The 19,572-nt window shown below is 37.6% G+C and overlaps 1 protein-coding gene across 2 annotated transcripts in view; it reads left to right on the top strand.

The window, feature by feature from the left end:
- Positions 1 to 19,147, top strand: part of POLR3G (RNA polymerase III subunit G) — a 65,014-nt gene extending 45,867 nt beyond the window's left edge. The window contains exons 6-8 of one of the 2 annotated variants that reach the window (XM_072606183.1): positions 9,977 to 10,056; positions 13,302 to 13,454; positions 18,072 to 19,147. In XM_072606183.1, the coding sequence (XP_072462284.1) occupies positions 9,977 to 10,056; positions 13,302 to 13,454; positions 18,072 to 18,158 (320 nt within the window). In that variant the 3' untranslated portion in view covers positions 18,159 to 19,147. The remainder of the gene's footprint in view (positions 1 to 9,976; positions 10,057 to 13,301; positions 13,455 to 18,071) is intronic. The other variant, XM_072606181.1, reaches the window with a different exon arrangement.
- The last annotated feature ends 425 nt before the right edge of the window (positions 19,148 to 19,572 follow it).

The raw sequence follows: 19,572 nt of genomic DNA, 5'->3' as shown, positions 1-19,572 counted from the left end.
ACTCACTGAGAAGGCAGGCAGTCAGCTCAATTTTACATGTGAAATCATGCAAAACATATTTCCACATTAGTTATATTACCAAAAAAAGAAAAATAAAGAGAGAATTACACTTCAGTTTGCACACAAGAGTTCATCATTTCCCAGTAAAGACAGAATGAGATGAATGGATAGCAAAACCTAACAATTTATTGCATATGAGAAATACACTTAAGATATAGAATGAAATTCTGGGGCTGGAATTTGGAATTATGCCCCCTGTGACTAAAATGTTTAAATCCTTCACAGAGGTCCCATGGCCAGGCATTTAAAACCAAAATGAGGTCAAAGACAAAGAAAGAGCTCATATGCACCAGAATACCTACAGCAGCATTTTTTTGTAGTAGCAAAGAATATGAAACAGAAAAGATGCCCATTAGCTGGGAAATAATCTAAACAAATTAATGAAGAGTAATGCAATATTACTGTACTATAAAAAATGAATGTGAAGAATTCAGAGAAGCATATGAAGGCTTATTTGAACAGATACAAAGTGAACTAAGCATAATCAGGAAAACACAATGTGCAGTGACTATGACAATGTGAGTGGAAAAATCAACCAGTCAGTAATCCCCTTTTTAAGGCACCTACCATGTGCCAAACACGGTGCAAGGTGTAGGGGAAGTGGAAGCTATAAAGACAAAAATGAAGTCCCTGCCTTCAAAGAGCTACATTCTTTTGGGGGAGATACCATGAACATAGGTAAGAATGTAGAAAATAAATACAATATTTTTGTGTGTATGTGGGGATGTGCACATGCAGCTGATGGAAATTCTGGAGAGGCTTCACAGAGGGATTGCTTCAGCAGAGTTGCAAAGGAAATGAAGGATTTCAAATGGTAACGTGAGGTGGGAGTGCACAGGCAGATGGAGATGAACAGTAACCTTAAACTGAATGCTATGCAGTTATAATGGCCACGCTTGACATTGAAGGAAAGTTAGAAAACATACCTCATCCCCTTCTTGTGGAGATGGGAAATTTTGGGTGAGGAATGCTGCATGTACTGCCAGATGTATGATGCATTTGGTTTAACGGAACTTTTATTTTTCACTTTCTTTTTTATACTTTGTTACATTTCAGTGGATAGGGGAGAGAGGAGAGCATTCAGAAATGAAGGCAATATTAAACACAAATTATACCAATTTAAGATTTTTAATAGTTCACAAAAAAGAGAAAGTCAAATTAAGCTGTTGGTTAATTAACCTGTCTCCATCTTGTACCACAGTAGATAGGCTAAGACACTTCTGGGATTCTCCCTCTTCTATAGATTTCTTTTTTCTGATCCCTGGGTTTGGTAGGACTTTCAGGTGCCAAACCACTAAGAGACTGGAGGCTACTATTGTGGGAAAGTGTTAGGGGGTTAGTTTTTAGAGCTGACCTCTAAGTCTGCAGCAGCCACGTGGGGTTCGTGATGGGCTGTGAAGGGGGAGGCTGGGGAATGTGGGGCTAGTTCTCTTGTTATATTTTCTGTGCAAAAGAATAAACTTGGGATGACATATTGAGTTTCTCTTCCTGCTGTTGCTGCTGCTTTTATGGCATCATTGAGTGCCCTTTTTGTTCATTTGAAATGGTAAGGGGAAACTGAGCCCAAGCTGCATCTTGCACTGTCATCTTGCATCTGTGAACAAACCGAATCTCTTCAACATCTCTCACAAATGCTCATCACTCTGCTGATGGAGTTTGTCTTCTGAGGCAGATCATTTTATTTTCAGATAACTTTTAATTATTGGAAGTTTATTCTTTATGTTGATCCTAAATATGCCTCCAAGAAATTTCCATCCATTCCTCCTGATTATGGCGCCTGAAGGCAAGCAAAATAGGTGTTATTGCACACTTGTATAATCCTCCTCCTCTTCATCCTAACTGGCACCAGCAAAAAAAGCCCTTTTCTTGTCCTTGGGGGCCGTTGACAACCTGGGCTCATTCTGCTCTACTCCTCCCCACCCCACTCCCCTTTTTACTGTTTTATACTTGTTACTTTTAAATCTGATTTTCATTCCTTGAAACTGACGATGTCTTCTCATTCTGTGCTTAAAATCTACTGTCTCACCTAGTCCTATATGTGTTTAAAAAAATTGAAATGTGTGCCGGACACTGTGCTCAGTGCTTTACAAATATTACCTCTTTTGATCTTCATAACATAACTATTCTAGGAGGTAGGCGCTATTATTATCTCCATTTTACAGATGAGGAAACTGAGGAAAACTGAAGTGACTCGTCCAAGTTCTCACAACCAGTAAGTGTCTGAGGCTACATTTGAGCTCAGGTTTCCTGATAATTGTCGTATTATGCCTGATAGCTGCCTGCTAATGAAGTAATGATGTATATGATACATTAAATACTTGAAGACAGCCATCATTTAGGCTCAAATGTCCCATTTCTTTAACCAAGCCTGTTGTGAAGGGTTTTTGGTCTTCTCAGTGTTCTGTTTTTGTTGCATCATTTTGCAGTCATGTCTGACTCTTCATGACCCCATTTGAGGTTTTTGTTGGCAGAGACATTTGAGTGATTTGCCATTTCTTACTCCAGCTCCTTTTACAGATAAGGAACTGAGGCAAACAGGGCCAAGTGACTTGCCCAGGGTCACACAGCTAGTAAGTGTCTGAGGCAGTATTTGAACTTAGAAAAATGTCTTCCTAACTCCAGGCCTGGTACTCTACCTTCTGTGCCATCTAGCTGCCCTCACCATCCTGACCTTACTCCAGTGATAAAACTTTTTAGCGTCCTTCCTAAAGTGTAGTACGCAGAACAGAAAACAGTATTTTAGGTGTGCTTTAACCAGGACAAGACTATAAGCTCTCTTATTCTAGACACCATGCTCTCTCTATACAGTGTAAATCAGCTTGGCTTGTAATCTCTGCTACTGGGAAAACAGAGGTGTCTGGATTGCTTGAGCTCTGGAGTTCTGGCTGCAGTAGACTAAGCTAAGGGTCCTCAGGGTGCCTGAAAGATCAAGGAGCTACTAGATTACAAAAGAGGGACCCAGGTCAGAAATGAAACAGATCAAAACTTCCATGTTGATCAGCATTGGAATCAAGCCCATGAGTGGGCAACTGTACTCTAGCCTGGATGAGCTAGGGAGACCCAATCTTTTCTTTTTTTTTTTTTTTTTTTAGCGAATCTTTTTTTTTTGGTTTATCAGTCATGATCATGAGTTCTGTCAGGATCCTTAGATGTTCATCCTAGACTTAGGATTTGAACTCATGAAGGATGTTCTTTCATCATCTTATCACTTAAGCTTATCACATAAGCTACTTCTATTCTAGACTCTGTTTGGTAGAGGAAACTGAAGTAAAATAGAAATTGAGTTCCTTTGCCTTCCCTCCATTATGTATTATCAGAGTTTCCTTTGCTTCATGTGTGGTCCTTTTGGATCTTTTTGCTTCCAACGGAGCTTTAACACAAGACAAAAAAAGGTCTTTTGTTGTCCTTGGTGGCCATTGAAAGTCTTGACTCATTCTGCTCCACTCTTCCCCATCCCACCTCTCTTTTTACTGTTTTATACTTGTTACTTTTAAATTTAATTTTCCTTCCTTGAAATTGATAGCATATGTTCTCCTTCCATGCTTAAAATCTACTGTCTCATCTAGTCCTATATGTGTTTTAAAAAAATTGAAATATTTAATGCTATATAAGTATATTAGAGAAAGCTGGAGCCTGTTCTCAGTCATTAGCAGTATTTCCAAGCCACTTTGTACTTTCTTTTTTCTTTTAGAGGTTGCAACAGGACTTTAATTTTCTATAAAACCTTTCCTGTTCACCTTTCATATCCTGCTTCCCTATGGTGTTTCTGAAAGGAAGAGATAAAGCTGAACCAATCTCCATGACTACTGCCTTTTATGGTCAATTTTCCTCATTCACCTTTATCTTTGAACTGAAGAAGTGACAGGCATAAAACCTAGGTAGAGAGGAGACAGGAGAGAGCATTCTGGGCATTCGTAGCAGCTGTTTCTTCATGCCATCTTACAGAGATGATTTTGTGCCTTGTTTTTCCTTTAAATGAGTCATTCTTCTCCCTAGCTAGCCTGTTTACTTTGATTGGTAATAGAAAGATAAGTTAAGGAATTAGATACATTTTAAACTGAAATGAATTTTTTTTTTGCTTTTCAGATTTTATCTAGCTTTAATGATATAAACCCACTTGCCCCCTGCTGTGTGGCAGGGGGTGCAAAAAGGAGTAAAAAATGAGTTATTTTTAAACTGGGATGAATGTGCAAGTGAAGAAACTGAGAAAGAAACAGGAGAAAAAAGGAGTAGGGCATTATAGGAAACATGCAAAGAAGTGGAAAGACTAGCGGGTACGGTTTTTTTCAATTACTTGTATAAAAAGAATCCCTGCATGTTTGAAGTCAGATTATCAAGAAAAGAAGATGAGCTTAGCAGACAGATAGAAAGATCTGTGTAATAATAAGTGGATAAATCGATGGACAAATAGATATATGAATGAATAAGTAAATAATAATACATTTTCCACTTCTGTTATTTATTTGATTCTCACGATAACTCTGGGAGGTAGGCAGGGCAGATATACCCTGTACTTTAACATCAAGCTCAAATAGAACAGGGACCTCTAAACCATACATAAGGATCCATTTGGGCCATATATCACCTTGGGAGTGCGGGGTCGGGGGGAGGCAGTAAGACTGCAAATAGAAACCCAGCTCATCCTGATTCCTGACTCAGTGCTCCTTTTCTTGTACCACCATTACCACCATGCTCCATCTGCCCTACTCTGTCTCTTGCCATGAATTATTCTATTTGGGGGGAAGGGGCTGGAAGAGAATCACTTTTTAATTCAAAGGCTTAAGAATAGTGGAATATTAGTGCTATAAGGGAATTTATGTGTTTATTGCTTGTTAACTGACTAATATGAAAGGGAGATTTTTAGTGTTTGTCTTCCTGTACCCACTTCTACTCTTAATTTTAAATCTTTAGTGTTGACCACATTGCCTAGATCCGGACTCAAGAAGCTTTGATTATTAATCCTTTAATTTGTATTTTCTCATTTCCAAACATATTCTTTGTAATTTGAAATAGTTTATATGGTGAGTAGAAAAGAAGATTCAAGAATGATGGTGAAATTGCCAGCCTGGGTGCCTGGAAGGATATGGTGCCCTCAAAAGTGCTAAGAAAGGGGAGCCGAGAGGGAACAAGGAATGATTAAGCACCTGCTGTATGCTAGATACTATGTGAAATCCTTTGCAAATATTATCTCCTTTGATCCTCACTAGACTCCTGGGAGGTAGGTGCTGTTGTTATCAAACTATTATTATAGTTTGGAGGACAAAAATGTTTTGGTGGAGAGAGAATTTCTATTTTGGACATGTTGAGTTTGAGATACCTATGGAACATCCAGTGTAAGATGTTCAAAAGTTATTTAGTAATGTAGGACTGACGCTGAGAGGACAGACTAAGGCTGAATATATAGATAAGTGATTAAAAGAATGAAGATGCATTTATTAAGTGCTTACTGTGTGCAAAGCACTGTGTAATGGGGATTTCAGTCTCACAACAACCCTAGGAGGGAGGTGCTGTTATTACCCCCATTTTATAGTTGAGGAAACTGAGACAAACAGGTGAAATAACTTGCTCTGCCTCACACTGCTAGTAAGTATCTGAGACTGGATTTGAACTCAGGTCTTCCAGACTCTAGGCTTAGCACCCTGTCAGGTATGCCATGTAGCAGCTCTTTAAGGTACAGCAACTAATCAGATGGTAATACTTCCTTTTCATGACATTTACCCTGTACAATCATAGTTGTTTCTGAAGTTGAACGCTGTGACAATGCCAAAGACTTTGATGGCAAGAACTTGCCTTTCTGGGTTTTCAGTAGCCGTGGCTGTAGCACCTGCAGGAGCAGTTGCCAGGCTGCATCTCCACAAGGGTTGCTTCCCAGGATGGTGGGGCTATGGAAGCTAAGCTTAATGCATTGCTATGACCAAGGCTCTTGGGTTCCATCTCCATTAGGGTCTGATAATTATCTACATAGAGATAGTGATTAAACTCATTAGACCTAATGAGATCACCAAGTGCAGAAGTATGGAGAGAAAAGAAAAAAGGGCCTGGCACAGAGCTTTGGGAGGCACTCAGGGTTAGGGGCATGATCTAAGTGAAAATAAAGGAGAATGGGGAGCTATCAGCTAAGCAAAGCAGAAGAAAGAAGTGTCCAAAAAAAAATGAAGAGTGTGTCTAGGAGGGGAGAATGATTGACAGTGTTAGTAGGACCGCAACAGTTTTCATTTAGCTTCATAACTGTGAAATTTCCTTTTCCAAGTAGTGTAGATATTCCATTATGTGTTTACCATTTTGTTTTGTGGGCATGGTGATGTTTTAAATAAAATATTCTAAGAACAGTCACTTTGACTGCAGACTCTGATGTGTGAATTGATTGACTTTGTTTATTGACACATCAGGCTTTGTTTTTGTGTGGCCTCATTGGTGCAGGAAAATGCTAATGAGCAGACTCTTCCTCCCCATGCAGATCAGCAGATGTTTGGCCACACAGAGGTTTACAGAACTAGAGGAGTAGATGACTTGGCCAGAGTCTTACAGCCAGTACATATCATGAGCATGATTTAGGTCTTCCAGATTCTGAGAATAACTCTTTATGTATGAGATCATGTTCCCTCTTACCTTAAATTTTTAGGCATACAATTTTCACAAAAAACACTAGTAAAATAGTCCTTACCACATCCTACCAATTGTTTTTGTTTTAGTTCCTAATACCTTGTCTGTCCTTATAGAAAACCACACATATTCTTTCCAATTCAAGGCTTTGGGACACTGGGATTTTGATATATTACAGCATCATGGCTTTCCTCATTTACCCATAGGGGCATTTTTAGCTGGAATGGCAGAAGCCATACTAATGGTGGAATAGAGAGAGAGACTTGCTGTATGTGTCTCTGTGTTGGCATATCACTGAGGGGGATATGGATGGGCAAATAGCTAGATATCTCCAACAACCCAGCAAATTTATAGATGCAAAATAGACTAAAAATTTGGAAGTGCTTTAAGATCATCTTGGGGATCAGGAAGCTGAAACAGTAATGAGCTTCAAAATCCTTTGAAATCAAATCCTTCATCTCCAGATTCTAACTTGAAGAAGTAATTTATTTTTAAAAAGTGAGGTAAAAAAGATTGCTTGTTGCTAGATTCATAACTATCAAAAGCTGTTATTTTCCACATTGCTTAAATTTCCTCATGTCCTTGATTTATGTTTTGTATTTTGGTAAGTCACGTAACCTCTCTGAGCTGAGGTTTCCTCATTTGGAAATGGGGATGATAATACTCGCAGCAGTTATTTCCCAGGGTTCATGTGAGGATCAGATGAGATAGTGTGTGTAGAGTTCTTTGGAAACCTTGAAGTGCTTGATTAATATTTGTTTTTCATCTCTTGATTACTTGTCAGTGAGATTCGCTCAAACTCTGCCTTATCTTCAGTACTTTCTCCTAGGTTATAAAGACAGATAATATAAAAAGATGGGGTCAAGGGAGGGAAAGGCTAGCAAATATCAGAATTGTTGGTCTCCGGTAGACTAAGTCCCTGACAGATATTTCTACCCCTCTCTGCCACTGAAACATACAAATATGGATACATATGGAAACATACAAATATAGATGTGAGTAATTTTCTTAATCAAACACTGTTTGCAAGGATATTGGCTACCTGAAACTGACAGTCCATAGTTTCATGAAGATAGTTTTAAATCAAAAACTTGAAAACAGATTTTAACAATTTGATACCCTATGGATGGGAAAAGATCCATTTTAGGCACTAATTGTGCCAAATATCAGCAGGAAAGTATTAAGAACATACAGCATCTCTAGTTCTGTCAGTGACATTCTGGGGACATATTGGATATAGCTAGCCTCTTTATGAAGTTAATTTCCTCTTTTGAAATCTTTAGTACATGGTTTAGAGGGATTTGTGTCTTATGAAATGAGTATTGATAAAGCCTCCTTAGAGAAAAACACGACAGTACATAATGTTTTACTACCCCTGGCTTTTTTGTACTCTGGCAGCATTGACTTTGGGTTGCAGAATTTATTAGGGATTCTCCCAACCTTGACTATGTTTACTGCTCTACAGAGCAGCTTAAGCAGTATTCTTGCTCTCTTGCTGCTTAGTGCATTCTAAGATACTAGAAAGTTAGGGATACTGAGCAAGCACCATTAAGTCCAACAAAGTTACTTTTATTTGAGTAAAATCTCATAAAAAATTTATGGCCATGGGCCTACTTGGCAAATGAATTATAATTTAGTGCAAATGGTAAAAAATTGCATTCCCATCAGTTATGGTTGACCAAGCACAATCCACTGCAGTCCTTTTCTCTCCATAGTTTTTACATTTTGCATTTTCTTTATATCCCCACTGATTATTAGTACAGTCCTTTAGTATAGTGCTTGGCATATAGTAAGTGCATAATCAACAATTATGTACCATGTACCTATGAGCCGGGCACTATGCTAGGTGACAGGGCTACAAGGAATGAAGTACAAGGAATGAAATGGCCCTGCTGATAATGAGTTACATTTGAATGAATAATTATTGACTTCTTAAAAAAAATTTTTTTGTTGATGTCCTTTTTTTTTTTAAAAAAAATAATCACCAGAATTGCTACCAGTATCCTTCTTTTCCTCCTGCCAGAGAAACATCCCTTATAACAAATATTTTTAAAGAAAAAAGGGAAGATGAAGGGGGGTAAAATCAGCAAAACTGATCAATAAATCAAAAAATTATTGAAAAAAAAGTCTTTCTTAATTTAACCAGGTATTCTTTTCTGCTCATTTCATCCCATTATTAAGTTGAAGTTTGAGGAAAGAGAGGATCATTAAACATTTTCAGAGCACAAGGCTAATGTACCATTTTGCAGCTAACTATGGTGTCTAAAGAGAAGTTGTTCTGTCAGTTTGAAATAGCATTGAATTTAATGCTAATCATTGAGTAGTTTATTGAGTAAGGCTACACCATCAATTTAGTATAGAAGATACTAAATGGGCTGAAAAAAAGGAACTTTTATTTTTCAATGTATTAGAGATGTAAATTCATATATTTAGGTGTAAGTTGTTATGGTATTTTTAATTATGAGTGTTCAGTTGAACTATTTTATCTTTAGTCCAGTAATGACATTCACATATTGAATTCCTACCCCCTTTCTCCATTGAATAGATCTGATTGTATTCATGAAGAGATAAATCCTACATTTTTATTTCTCAAACATAGTGAAATGATATCTCTTAAATTTCAGGTATACAGATGGTGATTGACCAGGAGGATTCATGCTTAGAGATCTGATCAAAATTTTCAACTGTTTCAACTCAAATATCTGTTTTAACTTCCTCCCCACATCAATCCCTTCCTCCCCTCCAAACTCCGTTGTAATAAAATATTTTAAAGTATTTTGCTAAACTAACTTTACCCTTTTATGAAATTTGGCAGAGTTTTATTTAATATACTTGGTTTTATTAACTAATGTGAGCAGTGGTCTTTTGTTTGCGTTATAGTCATTTAGTAAATATGACTGTATTGCCTTGCTTATAGTAGTTACTTCATCAGTGTTTGTCGGATTGAATATAGATGGGGCCTGGGTACAACCAGGAGATGGAACAGTTTACTAGATTAGAGACTCTGAAAATCTGGGTTTGGTCCTGTCTGGGCTAGGTGTGCGCACTAGAACTTTGGTGAAGCAAGTCTCTTCCTTATCAGTTTCCTTGCCTTTAAAATAGGGACAACAGCACTTGCCTTAAGTACTTCACTTGTTAAGGAATCAGTGAACATCCTTAAAAGTGCTTAGTAAACTGTGAAATGCTTTAGAGGAGTGAAGTGTTGGGTGTCGTCATTATTTATTCCATGAAACACAAAGCAGTATACCAGGCACATTCAGCTTTCTTTACTGTTCTAGAACAATTGTACTTACTAGTTGTTTTACCTTAACAGGACCCAAACGACAAAGGACGAAAGGTACTGCCAAAGCTGCTACGGTCATGAGTACTGTGGATGTACTGAAAAAAATTGAGGTAAGCTCCATCTGTTTGTTAAACAGTCTCCATGTGTGCTCTACTGAAAGGGGGTGGGTACTATATTTCTGAAAGAGCTTACTCAACTCCTATTTTTCTGCACTATCCTTTGATAACACCTATTTCACAGAAAATACAGTTTGCAGAAAATAGCAGAAAATCTCTCGATAAGCCAGTGCCTTAGCTGCAAAGTGGCATAATTTGTCTCATCCATTTCATGCAGCATCAGACAATATTAGAGCTGACAGAGACCTTAGATATTGCCAGATGTCTTCCCCACAGTTTTCTGTTTTCACCATCTTTTCTTTTCTCATTTACAAACATCTCTTTTAATACTTTCTTCTTTGCCTTTGTCCTCTAGAAGTTCAGTGACTTCCTACCCAGGAATGATAGAAACAAAATGAAGGAAGTTGGGGAAAGCAAAGAGGGCTAAATGTATGAAGTGTATACATTGAAATTTGTATCTTTAAATAGCTCTTACTTCCTTTATTGTAGATATTCTTCCTTGGTAATACTTAGTTTCTACTTGCACTCTTTTTTTTTCTTTGTCTCTATACCATGTCCATGTAGCCTTTTATTTCCACATGTCTTTGTTTATGTACTCAGTGTATCACTATGAACTTCTAGAAGTTGTAAGGATTGATGAATGAACAGTGATCAAACATGGTTCTACTTACCTCACTTTGTGTTAGTTCATATAAGTCTTTCCAGGTTTTTCTGAGAGTCTTTTCTTATAGCGCATTAGTATACAATTTATTCAGCCATTTTCCCAATTGATGGGCATCCCCTCAATTTCCAGTTCTTTGCCGCCAGAGAAGAGCTGCTATAAACATTTTTGTACATATGGGTCCTTTTCCTTTTAATCTTTTTTGGGATACAGACCTAGTAGTGGTAGGCAATGCTGCCTCTTAAAGGAAAATGAAAAAATACTGTATGACTAGACTTGGAGTCGTAAAGAGCTAAAAATTCAAATCCTGCCTTAAACTTGTAAAACTTGTGACTCTGGACAAATCATTCAACCTCAGTCTCAGTTTCCTATTCTGTAAAATGGGATAATAACAGCACCTAATAAATAGAGTTGTTTTGAAGATCAAACGAGATACCATGTAAAGTGCTATGCAAACCTTAAAGGGCTTTTCATGCTGGTTGTTATTGTTAATAATAATACTAATAAAATCTTTTGTTCTGTGGTCTTATCCAAAAGAGTCTTCCCTCAAGGGATGTAGTTTGAAATCCATCCAACTGTTGTCCACGCCCTGCAGAAATCCTCCGGGGAGATTCATTCCTTTTGTTGGAGGGCTTTCTCCAGTGATCTTGACATTGAGTAGATATCAATAGATTGTACCATTTGCCTATCAATTATCTCTGCTCTTGCTACAGGACTAGCCTATCTTTTTTTCCCTAGTTATACATCTTTGATAATCTCTTTTGTAGGATTTCTGCAGAATTCTTCATTTGCAATGTGTTGAAGCATCCCAGTGCACTTCTTGACATGTCCTTTATCATTTAAAGTATGTAGATGTTGGCCTGTACTGTCTTACAGACTGAAAAACCTAGAGGCAGAGAGAATGAGAAGTTTATCTAAGGTCACTTAGGAATTCACAGTCAGATTCACTTGAGGGCCCCTAAAAAATCTTTTCCTTTGCCTTTTAGCTTAGCATCGTTAAATCTTTCCTTATAGGATGAACATTTCAGAAAGATACATCTTGACTTGTTCTCTGGTATTCAAGGCCATCCAAATATGTTCCCTGTCTCTGTTTCCTGAAAGTTCCGATAAAACCAGAGAGATACAAAAGAGCAACTGCATAATCCACAAAGAGAGATGGGATTGAACAGAGATGATATTATATGGTATAGGAGATCGTCTAGTAAAATTTTAATTAGAATTCTCTTTATTGTGAAGAATGGTCCTTTTTGTAGTAGAGCCTTGTCTTATGCCTTAATTATATTGCCAGTTGCAAAAGTATTATTAAACCATCTTTCTGGAAATCTGTAAAATTCTAGAAACAATGATGATGATGATGTAACAATAATTACAAAGTGCATTGTATATATGACTTAATTTAACACATTTGTAGAAATTCAAAAGCGTTATTTATGCATTGACTTCAGGTTTAGTGGCTGTGATGAGCAACAGTAATTATAATCGTTTATATTTGTATGCCTCTGCACGCATTGTCTCATTTGCTTCTCACCACCATGAATTATCCTTGGGATTGAGATAATGCAGCTATTTAAAAGTCTCATAGCTGTGATTTGAACTCAGGTCTTTCAGCTCCAAACCTAGCATTTCTTTCATTGCTGATGACCTTGGTTTGAACAAATGATTGACACCAACCATAGAAATAAAAGTGAGACTCCTCCTTCCCCAATTACTAAATTGGAGATGTGTCTATATGTAATCAAAGTAAACTTCTGCCAATACAAACTAGCATAATGATTTAAGTGAGATGTAGAGGTAGGATCAGAGTGAAAGTTTAGGTGTTGACTTCCCCTTTTTCCATTTTTCACAAATGTAACTGAAAATGACTGAGATTGCCTTGAGTTCCATCTTTCCTTTCCCTTATTAACCTTGTTAATGAAATTAACCTTAGTAATGAAAACCAAGGAATAGTCACCAGGGAAAAAAAGAATATCAGCCTGCTGGATCTTCAGACTGAGTAACCTTAGTTGAAAGTGACTATTGATGCACTAAAACTTGTGCTTTAAGAAATATCACCCTTAGAGTATCAACAGTTCTTTTTATAAATGTGTGAAAATTCATTCCAGGGTTTAGAAAGAATAAAATTTAATATTTTTAATGAGCATATAATTTTTCTCTCTTTACCCTTTTTATATATTCCCATGAGTTCCCATCTGACTTCACCTACTTACTAGTTGTACAGTCCCGGGCAGGTCATCCGTCCTTTGTCTACCTCAGTTTCTTCATTTGTAAAAAGGGGATAGGGTTGTTTTGAGGATCATATGAATTATTTGTAAATCACCGTATATGCCTGCCTGTTATTATCTTGAAAGATCTGTCGTGTAAACCCTCACCTAAATAAAGCTTTGCTTGAAGTCTCAATATTGTAATGAACACATTTAAAGAAATTGATGTGATGGTCTTTGACCCACGAGTTACAATACCAATTTTTTTTAAGAATACTGGGGAGCTGGTAGTACAATTATGTTGTCTTACAAATGAGATTAGAGTGGTTGGGCCAATCTATTACTATAAATTGGTTAATGAATGTAACTTATATCAGGACTTGGAAAAGAAAGGTGATGAAGAAAAATCCGATGAGGAAACTGATGAGAAAGAAGGAAGCAAAGGGAAAAGGAAAGATGATGATGACGATGATGAAGATGATGAAGCAGCTGATGAACAGGAAGAGTATGATGAAGAAGAACAAGAAGAGGTACCATTTTAACATAATGACGTAATATATATAATAATATACCCCTTTATGAATATAACAGCAAGGTTGAAGATAACAATAATAATGAATAGGCATATTTTTAAAAAACAATTGATTAACAGAAACCAGGAACCGGATTATTACCAGTGACATTAGAGAACACTGAAATCAATTGGACCATTACCGCAACTGAAAGTATAGACTTTAGTGCATATAGGGTTCAGGCAGATGTGCTGGATTGGTAGACACCCTTATAATAGTGGGTTGGCAGCTCTCACTCTTCTTGTTTAAGGGAATATTTTTTTTTTTCAGATACAGTCATGTAAGTTTCTTAAATCAGGAATTTAGGAATAAATTAAGAGCAGGTAGCGTATCGATTTGATTAGCTGACATAGGCCTGATAGACTGGCACTCTACATAGGAGGCCTTTTGTTCCTGGTAATGTGAAAATCTTATGACTGCTCAGTTTGGGGGATAGACTTATGGAGAGCATTCCTGCCTTTGTCCCAATTTCTATGAGTGCTTTAGAGTCTGTAAGAGACACACTAGGGTCCCTTGCCCCTTTGTTTCATTATAGACACAGATTCTCACCCGAAGTACAGCACCTTAGAAATGGAGCTTTGTGACCACTAAGAGGTCCTTTATATTTACAATAAAACAAAGACTTTCATATATTAATATGATAACTAAATGAAATACATTTTTCATGAGGGGCATGGTACAGTTTCATTCATTACCATATATTCGTGCATACCAAAAGGGGTGTGCTGGGGAAGGAAAGAGGGCAGGAATTATACACAACATGCTTTTAATTTTAATCTACGTTGTTAACATTTTCTTTATCCCTTTCTTAAATTTAGACAGTCAGCGAAACAATACATCAAGCTTTGATTTGCAGCATTTACCAGTATCTGAAATATAAATGCTTACTCTCAAAATTTAGCCCTTGTCTCTCTTGAGCTCATATAAGCTGGCTCCAGCACACCCCATTAGATATGTGTATTCTTTAGTATTCTAATTTTGGGTGCACATTGGTTTGTACTTAGCATATTAATAATGCCTTAACAATCTATCTAGGCTGAGTGATGATTTGGATTGACCCAACACAGGTTCTAGCCAGCCATCAGAGTTATCGGCCCTCTGGATGTTTTTTAAATTTTCCAACTTGTAGAAATTTTATGAATTTCAAATGTGGCAAATAGTTCCAAGTCCATAATCTCAGAATGGCTATAGATGCTACCTAGATTCAAGGAAGATATTTTATACTTTTGCTTACTCCTTTTTTTGACTATGGACAACCAAGATTAGAGCTTCCTAGCTCAGGGAGGGGTTACCCCAGGGTTTGGGTCTTAATGTCCCCCCTATTTTCTGCTGCTTATGACTCCTAAGTCTTTCTTCAGAACACCTTTTAACTTGGTAAATTGGTAGGTTCCTAAAAAGCTAGCTTTTTACTGGACAGATATTCTTTCAGTCCTGCCCCAAACCAGTGACATTTACTTCAGAAATGGACATGGCTAGTTTTTCGAATTCTTCATTTTTAGAGTTGTTCTCGCATTGAGTCATGGCTCAGCCAATGCTAAAAGGCGAATTAGGAGCTCCCCTGCTGAGCACAGTGACAGCAGGGTTCCAGGCTTCACCACTGGGCTGAACTGTGTATCGGTCCTTAGTGGGTACTGAACTGTGTCAGTCAGTGGGCATACATAGCTGTATTTCACGGTATAATAGGGGACCAAAGTGCATGTTAGGGGAGGAGGATAAAAATGCTTACAAAGACTTGATAAATTTGAAGCAGTTAAAGTTTCTTTTAACATTCCCTATTCTGTGGCATGAGAACAAAAGAGGTGTTTTATTTTGAAGGATAAATGAAGCTAATTAATCAAATGAATGATTTTTAGAAACAGTGGCATTCCTCAGAAAAACCCTTATCCTTGGGGAGAAAGAGAAGTAGGAAGGTGTTGTTTTTTTTTCTTTTGACTAAAACCAGCCGAGGATTGTGGCGGAAGCAAAAGCCAGGGCTTTTGTCTACTCAAAATTAGATATTTTGATGTAGGAGTACTTGAAAGGTAAGGAAAATAAAAGAGAAGGAGAAGAAAAAGATGAGTGAAAGAATAATTCTCATTTTCTTAATCTTTTTAAGTGTATAACTTAGGTTGGTAGGTAAGGTTAGCATAGATAAATGACACCTGTAGAACATTCTAAATTCCCAGGTTTGTCATTCGTTTCAGCTTATTCTTCCACTATTATATAAGAAGAAGAATTCTCTTTCTTCTTCTTCCACGCATCAATTGTCAGGAGCCCTGACTCATGAACAAAATGTCCTATATTCGTCCCCCTCCTCTTGTCACTCCTGCACCTAAGTGAGAGACCCAGAATTAGTTTCCTCAATCCTAAATGCCAACAGATTTAATGAATTCTCTAACTTGCAAGTACCTGGGCCTAACTGAACCCAAAAGAAATGGAGCAGTGGGCTTTATGGTAGTGTATCTGAGTCCTGCTTTTCTTTACCTGGTTAGGTAATCTAGTGAGTTGTTCTGGTTATCAAATGCACCCGCAAGCTTCAGATGCCAAAAAGAACCTTTTATGTTAGACTAACTGGGTGGCTGGTTTTCAAATGCACATGTACCACATGTAACCACTTAACCACTGGGAGTTACTCAGAGGCTGTTTAGTTGTTTGAATGGAAGAGTACTTCACAAGAATTGCCAGGCTGGATGAATCAAAAACTGAAATTAAAATTGTCCAGAGAAATATCAACAATCTCACATATGCAAATGATACCGCTCCTATGGCAGAAAGTAAAGAGGAATTAGGACGCCTATCGATTAGGCTGAAAGTGGACAGGGTAAAAGCTGGCTTGAAACTTCATATCAAAAAAACTAAGATCTTGGCAACTGGTCCCATCACTTCCTGACAAATAGAGGAGGAAAAAGTGGAAGCAGTGTAAACTTTTATGTTCTTGGGCTTCAAGATCACTGCAGACAGTGACTGCAGCCATGAAATTAAAAGACACTTGCTCCTTAGAAAGAAAGCTATGGTAAATCTGAATAGCATACTAAAACGCAGAGATGTAACCTTGACGAGAAGGGTCTGTACAGTCAAAGCTATGGTTTTTCCAGTAGCATTGTTAAGGTTTGGGGTAGTGTGGGAACCCCAAAATACCGACACAGGGGGTCCTGCTCGAATGAATTCGACACAAGCATTTTAAAGCCAAAGAAAGACAAAGTTTATTTAAGATTTGCCATACTGGGTTAACTCTTAAGGAGCCTAAGCATTTGTAACGTCTGTATTAACAAGTGGGCCAGATAGAATCTCAGCTAGACAGAGTCTGAGCTGGATTGAATCTGAGCGCCTCCATGGAGGTGAGATGGAATTTAAATACAGAAAAAGACTCTAGGAGGGATCTGGGAGTGGTCTGATAGTTTAGGGTGATGAGAGGAGGGGTTTAGGGAGGGTCTTGAGGAGAAATCCTAGGAAGACCTCTGTGGGACTGGGGTGACTGGTCACTCGTTGGAAACTTTAGGAGGTTATCAGGAGATATCAGACAGTGGAAAGTTTGGGTAGGAAGCAGGTGGGGCCATCCAGAGGTAACAGACAATGGAAGGCCCAGCTAGGCCAAGGGCCATAGATTTGAATATGAAAGGCCAGATTAAGTGGGAAGATTCAAGGGGAGTTCCGGGAGGTTCCCAGAATCTGAACCCCGCCCCATCTACAGCACATAGTCCTGAGAACTGAGCTCTAAGGAAAGCTGAGGCCAAAGAATCAACACTTTGAAATTGTGGTTCCTGAAAAGACTTTTGAGAGTCTTTTGCTTGGACAGCAAAGATATCCGATCAGTCAATACTTTAAGAAATTAATTCAGACCACTCACTGGAAGGTCAGATACTGAAACTGAATCTTAAATATTTTGGCCATATAATGAGAAGAAAGGACCCTTTTGTTGGGAAAGATTGAAGGCTAAAGGAAAAGGGGACAGCAGAGGATGACAGGGAGTCAACATACTTTTAAACTTGGACAAACTTTAAGAGAAAGTTGAAGATAGAAGGGCCAGGCTTTCCATATATGGTCCATGAGGTTGTGAAGAGCTAGCCTATCCTAATATGCAATGATTAGCCTTAGAACCGAGCTTTGAAATGTCCTCTAACATTATTTGTGTTGAGAAAATCATTGTGTCTTAGGACTGGAAAGGACTTTAAAAGATATTTAGGCAAAAATCAGTTTCCTTCCCCCTACTTCCTTCTATAGATGAGGCCCAGAGAAGTTGACTCTTGTCTAGGGAGATAGAAATTGGTGGTCTTTATTTGGAAGAAAAGGAAAATATGTGAGCGGAGTCAATGGAGCCTTTTGTTAAGCAAACAAAAAAGTTGTGAGATCTTTCCATCTCTGCCTTTTCTTTGGTTTTAGGACTAATACTATTTTGTCTTTGGGTTATTTTTTCCATTTGGAGGAACAGAGTAAAAGAGTAACTTAACCTTCTAATTATATTCTCTCTCCTCCCTCAGTAATTAATAATTTATTAGTCAGGCTAGCTGATAATCAATAAATTGATGGTCATTGGTCTCTCTTGGTAACCCAAGATGTCTGATTGTGTTTTAATATTGCTGTTTTCCCATTATTTAGGAAAATGATTACATCAATTCTTACTTTGACAACGGAGATGATTTTGGTGCAGAAAGTGATGACAACATGGACGAAGCAACATACTAGTGATGATGGTTCAGATTGTTTTTGTTTATGGCCTCTGAATACTTAAGCAAACTTATTACCTCTTTTGTTTCTGATGAGAAATGAGTAAGTATTGTATTCTTGTTCACTCTCCTGTGAGCTTTTATTACTTAAAAATTCCAAAGTCACTTTGAGTTTACAGATCTGTTACAGTTTACGTGTTTGTTTGCAGGGTTTTCCTGTAAATGCCTTTGCCTCAACCATATTCAGATGAATTTTGCAATTACTATTTTGATTTGAATGTGCCTAAAGCCTACAAATTAATACTTGAATCAAGCTGCTCTTGTTTTTAACTGCTGACCTTTTGAAGAATTTATTGGTTTTCATAATAGATTTCTTTATCCTGGAAAGTGATGTTACACTGCACGTGGAGCACTTTACAAACAAAGAAACTTGAAAGTTGTTGGTATTTTTGGCCCTTCTGCATTTAGACAGATGACTTTGTACCCTTCTGGACATCTTCCAAGTTAGTTTTAAAGTGAGAGTGAATTTTGTACAAAAGCTAGTGAAAGTCTGAATTTTTAAAGTTGTCAACCTCAGTCAGTAGAAGGTGTCTTTCAGAGGTAATGAAAGAACCTGGAATGGCGTAAAGATACCAGGGAACTGCTTTCTACATGATACCGCAGGAGGTATCTGAGGCAAATAGTCTTTTTATAATTCTTATCCATGAACGCTTGGATTTGGGGGTGGGGGGAATCAGGTTATTTTACGAAAGAATACTTAGTATTATAATATGTAGGAATATGTGAGGGTAATTCTATAAGCTTTATCCATGTATAATAATGCACCCTAGCGTGGATGGGTAAAGCCCCATGCAGGTGTTTATTCTTCTAGGTAGAATAAGGTCTCTTGAATACTGTATAGAACATAGAAGCTGTACAATTAATTCTATTTGTTTACATAATGATATTGAATAAAGCTCAGGATATCTTGAAAATAAAACTTACCTTTTTTTTAGTAGAACAGCAAAAGCTACCCCTTCTGCCTTTTTTTAAGCCAAGTTTTATGGAAATTTCTTTGAAACCTCCAGAATTTGAAGCCATTGTTGTCCTCTGAGGACGGTAATATCCTGTTTGGTGGTGGTTTTCACACCTTCAGAATAATCTGTGAAAAGTGTTATTGGACAGATAAAATAAGGGATTTTAAAGAGCCTGTCTTTCTGACCACATTCAGTAACACTTCAAGTCTATTTTTAAAAGCCTATTGTAGAAATCTTTTCCACTCACAAATATAAGCATTCTTGGGAAAACTCATGTCTGAATCCAACAACAGCTTTTGAAAATTGAGACCTTCATTCCCAAAGATTGTGATCTTTCTCTTTAAAAATAAAAACCAAAACCCTAGATCTTCTCTCTCCTTCCACCCCTATCCACCACTCCCCATTCCTGTCATTATT

Source organism: Notamacropus eugenii, chromosome 4, assembly GCF_028372415.1.
Source record: "Notamacropus eugenii isolate mMacEug1 chromosome 4, mMacEug1.pri_v2, whole genome shotgun sequence".
NCBI classification, from domain to species: Eukaryota; Metazoa; Chordata; class Mammalia; order Diprotodontia; family Macropodidae; genus Notamacropus; species Notamacropus eugenii.
Note: the sequence above shows the minus strand (reverse complement) of the source record. Positions and strands in the feature narration are given on the sequence as shown.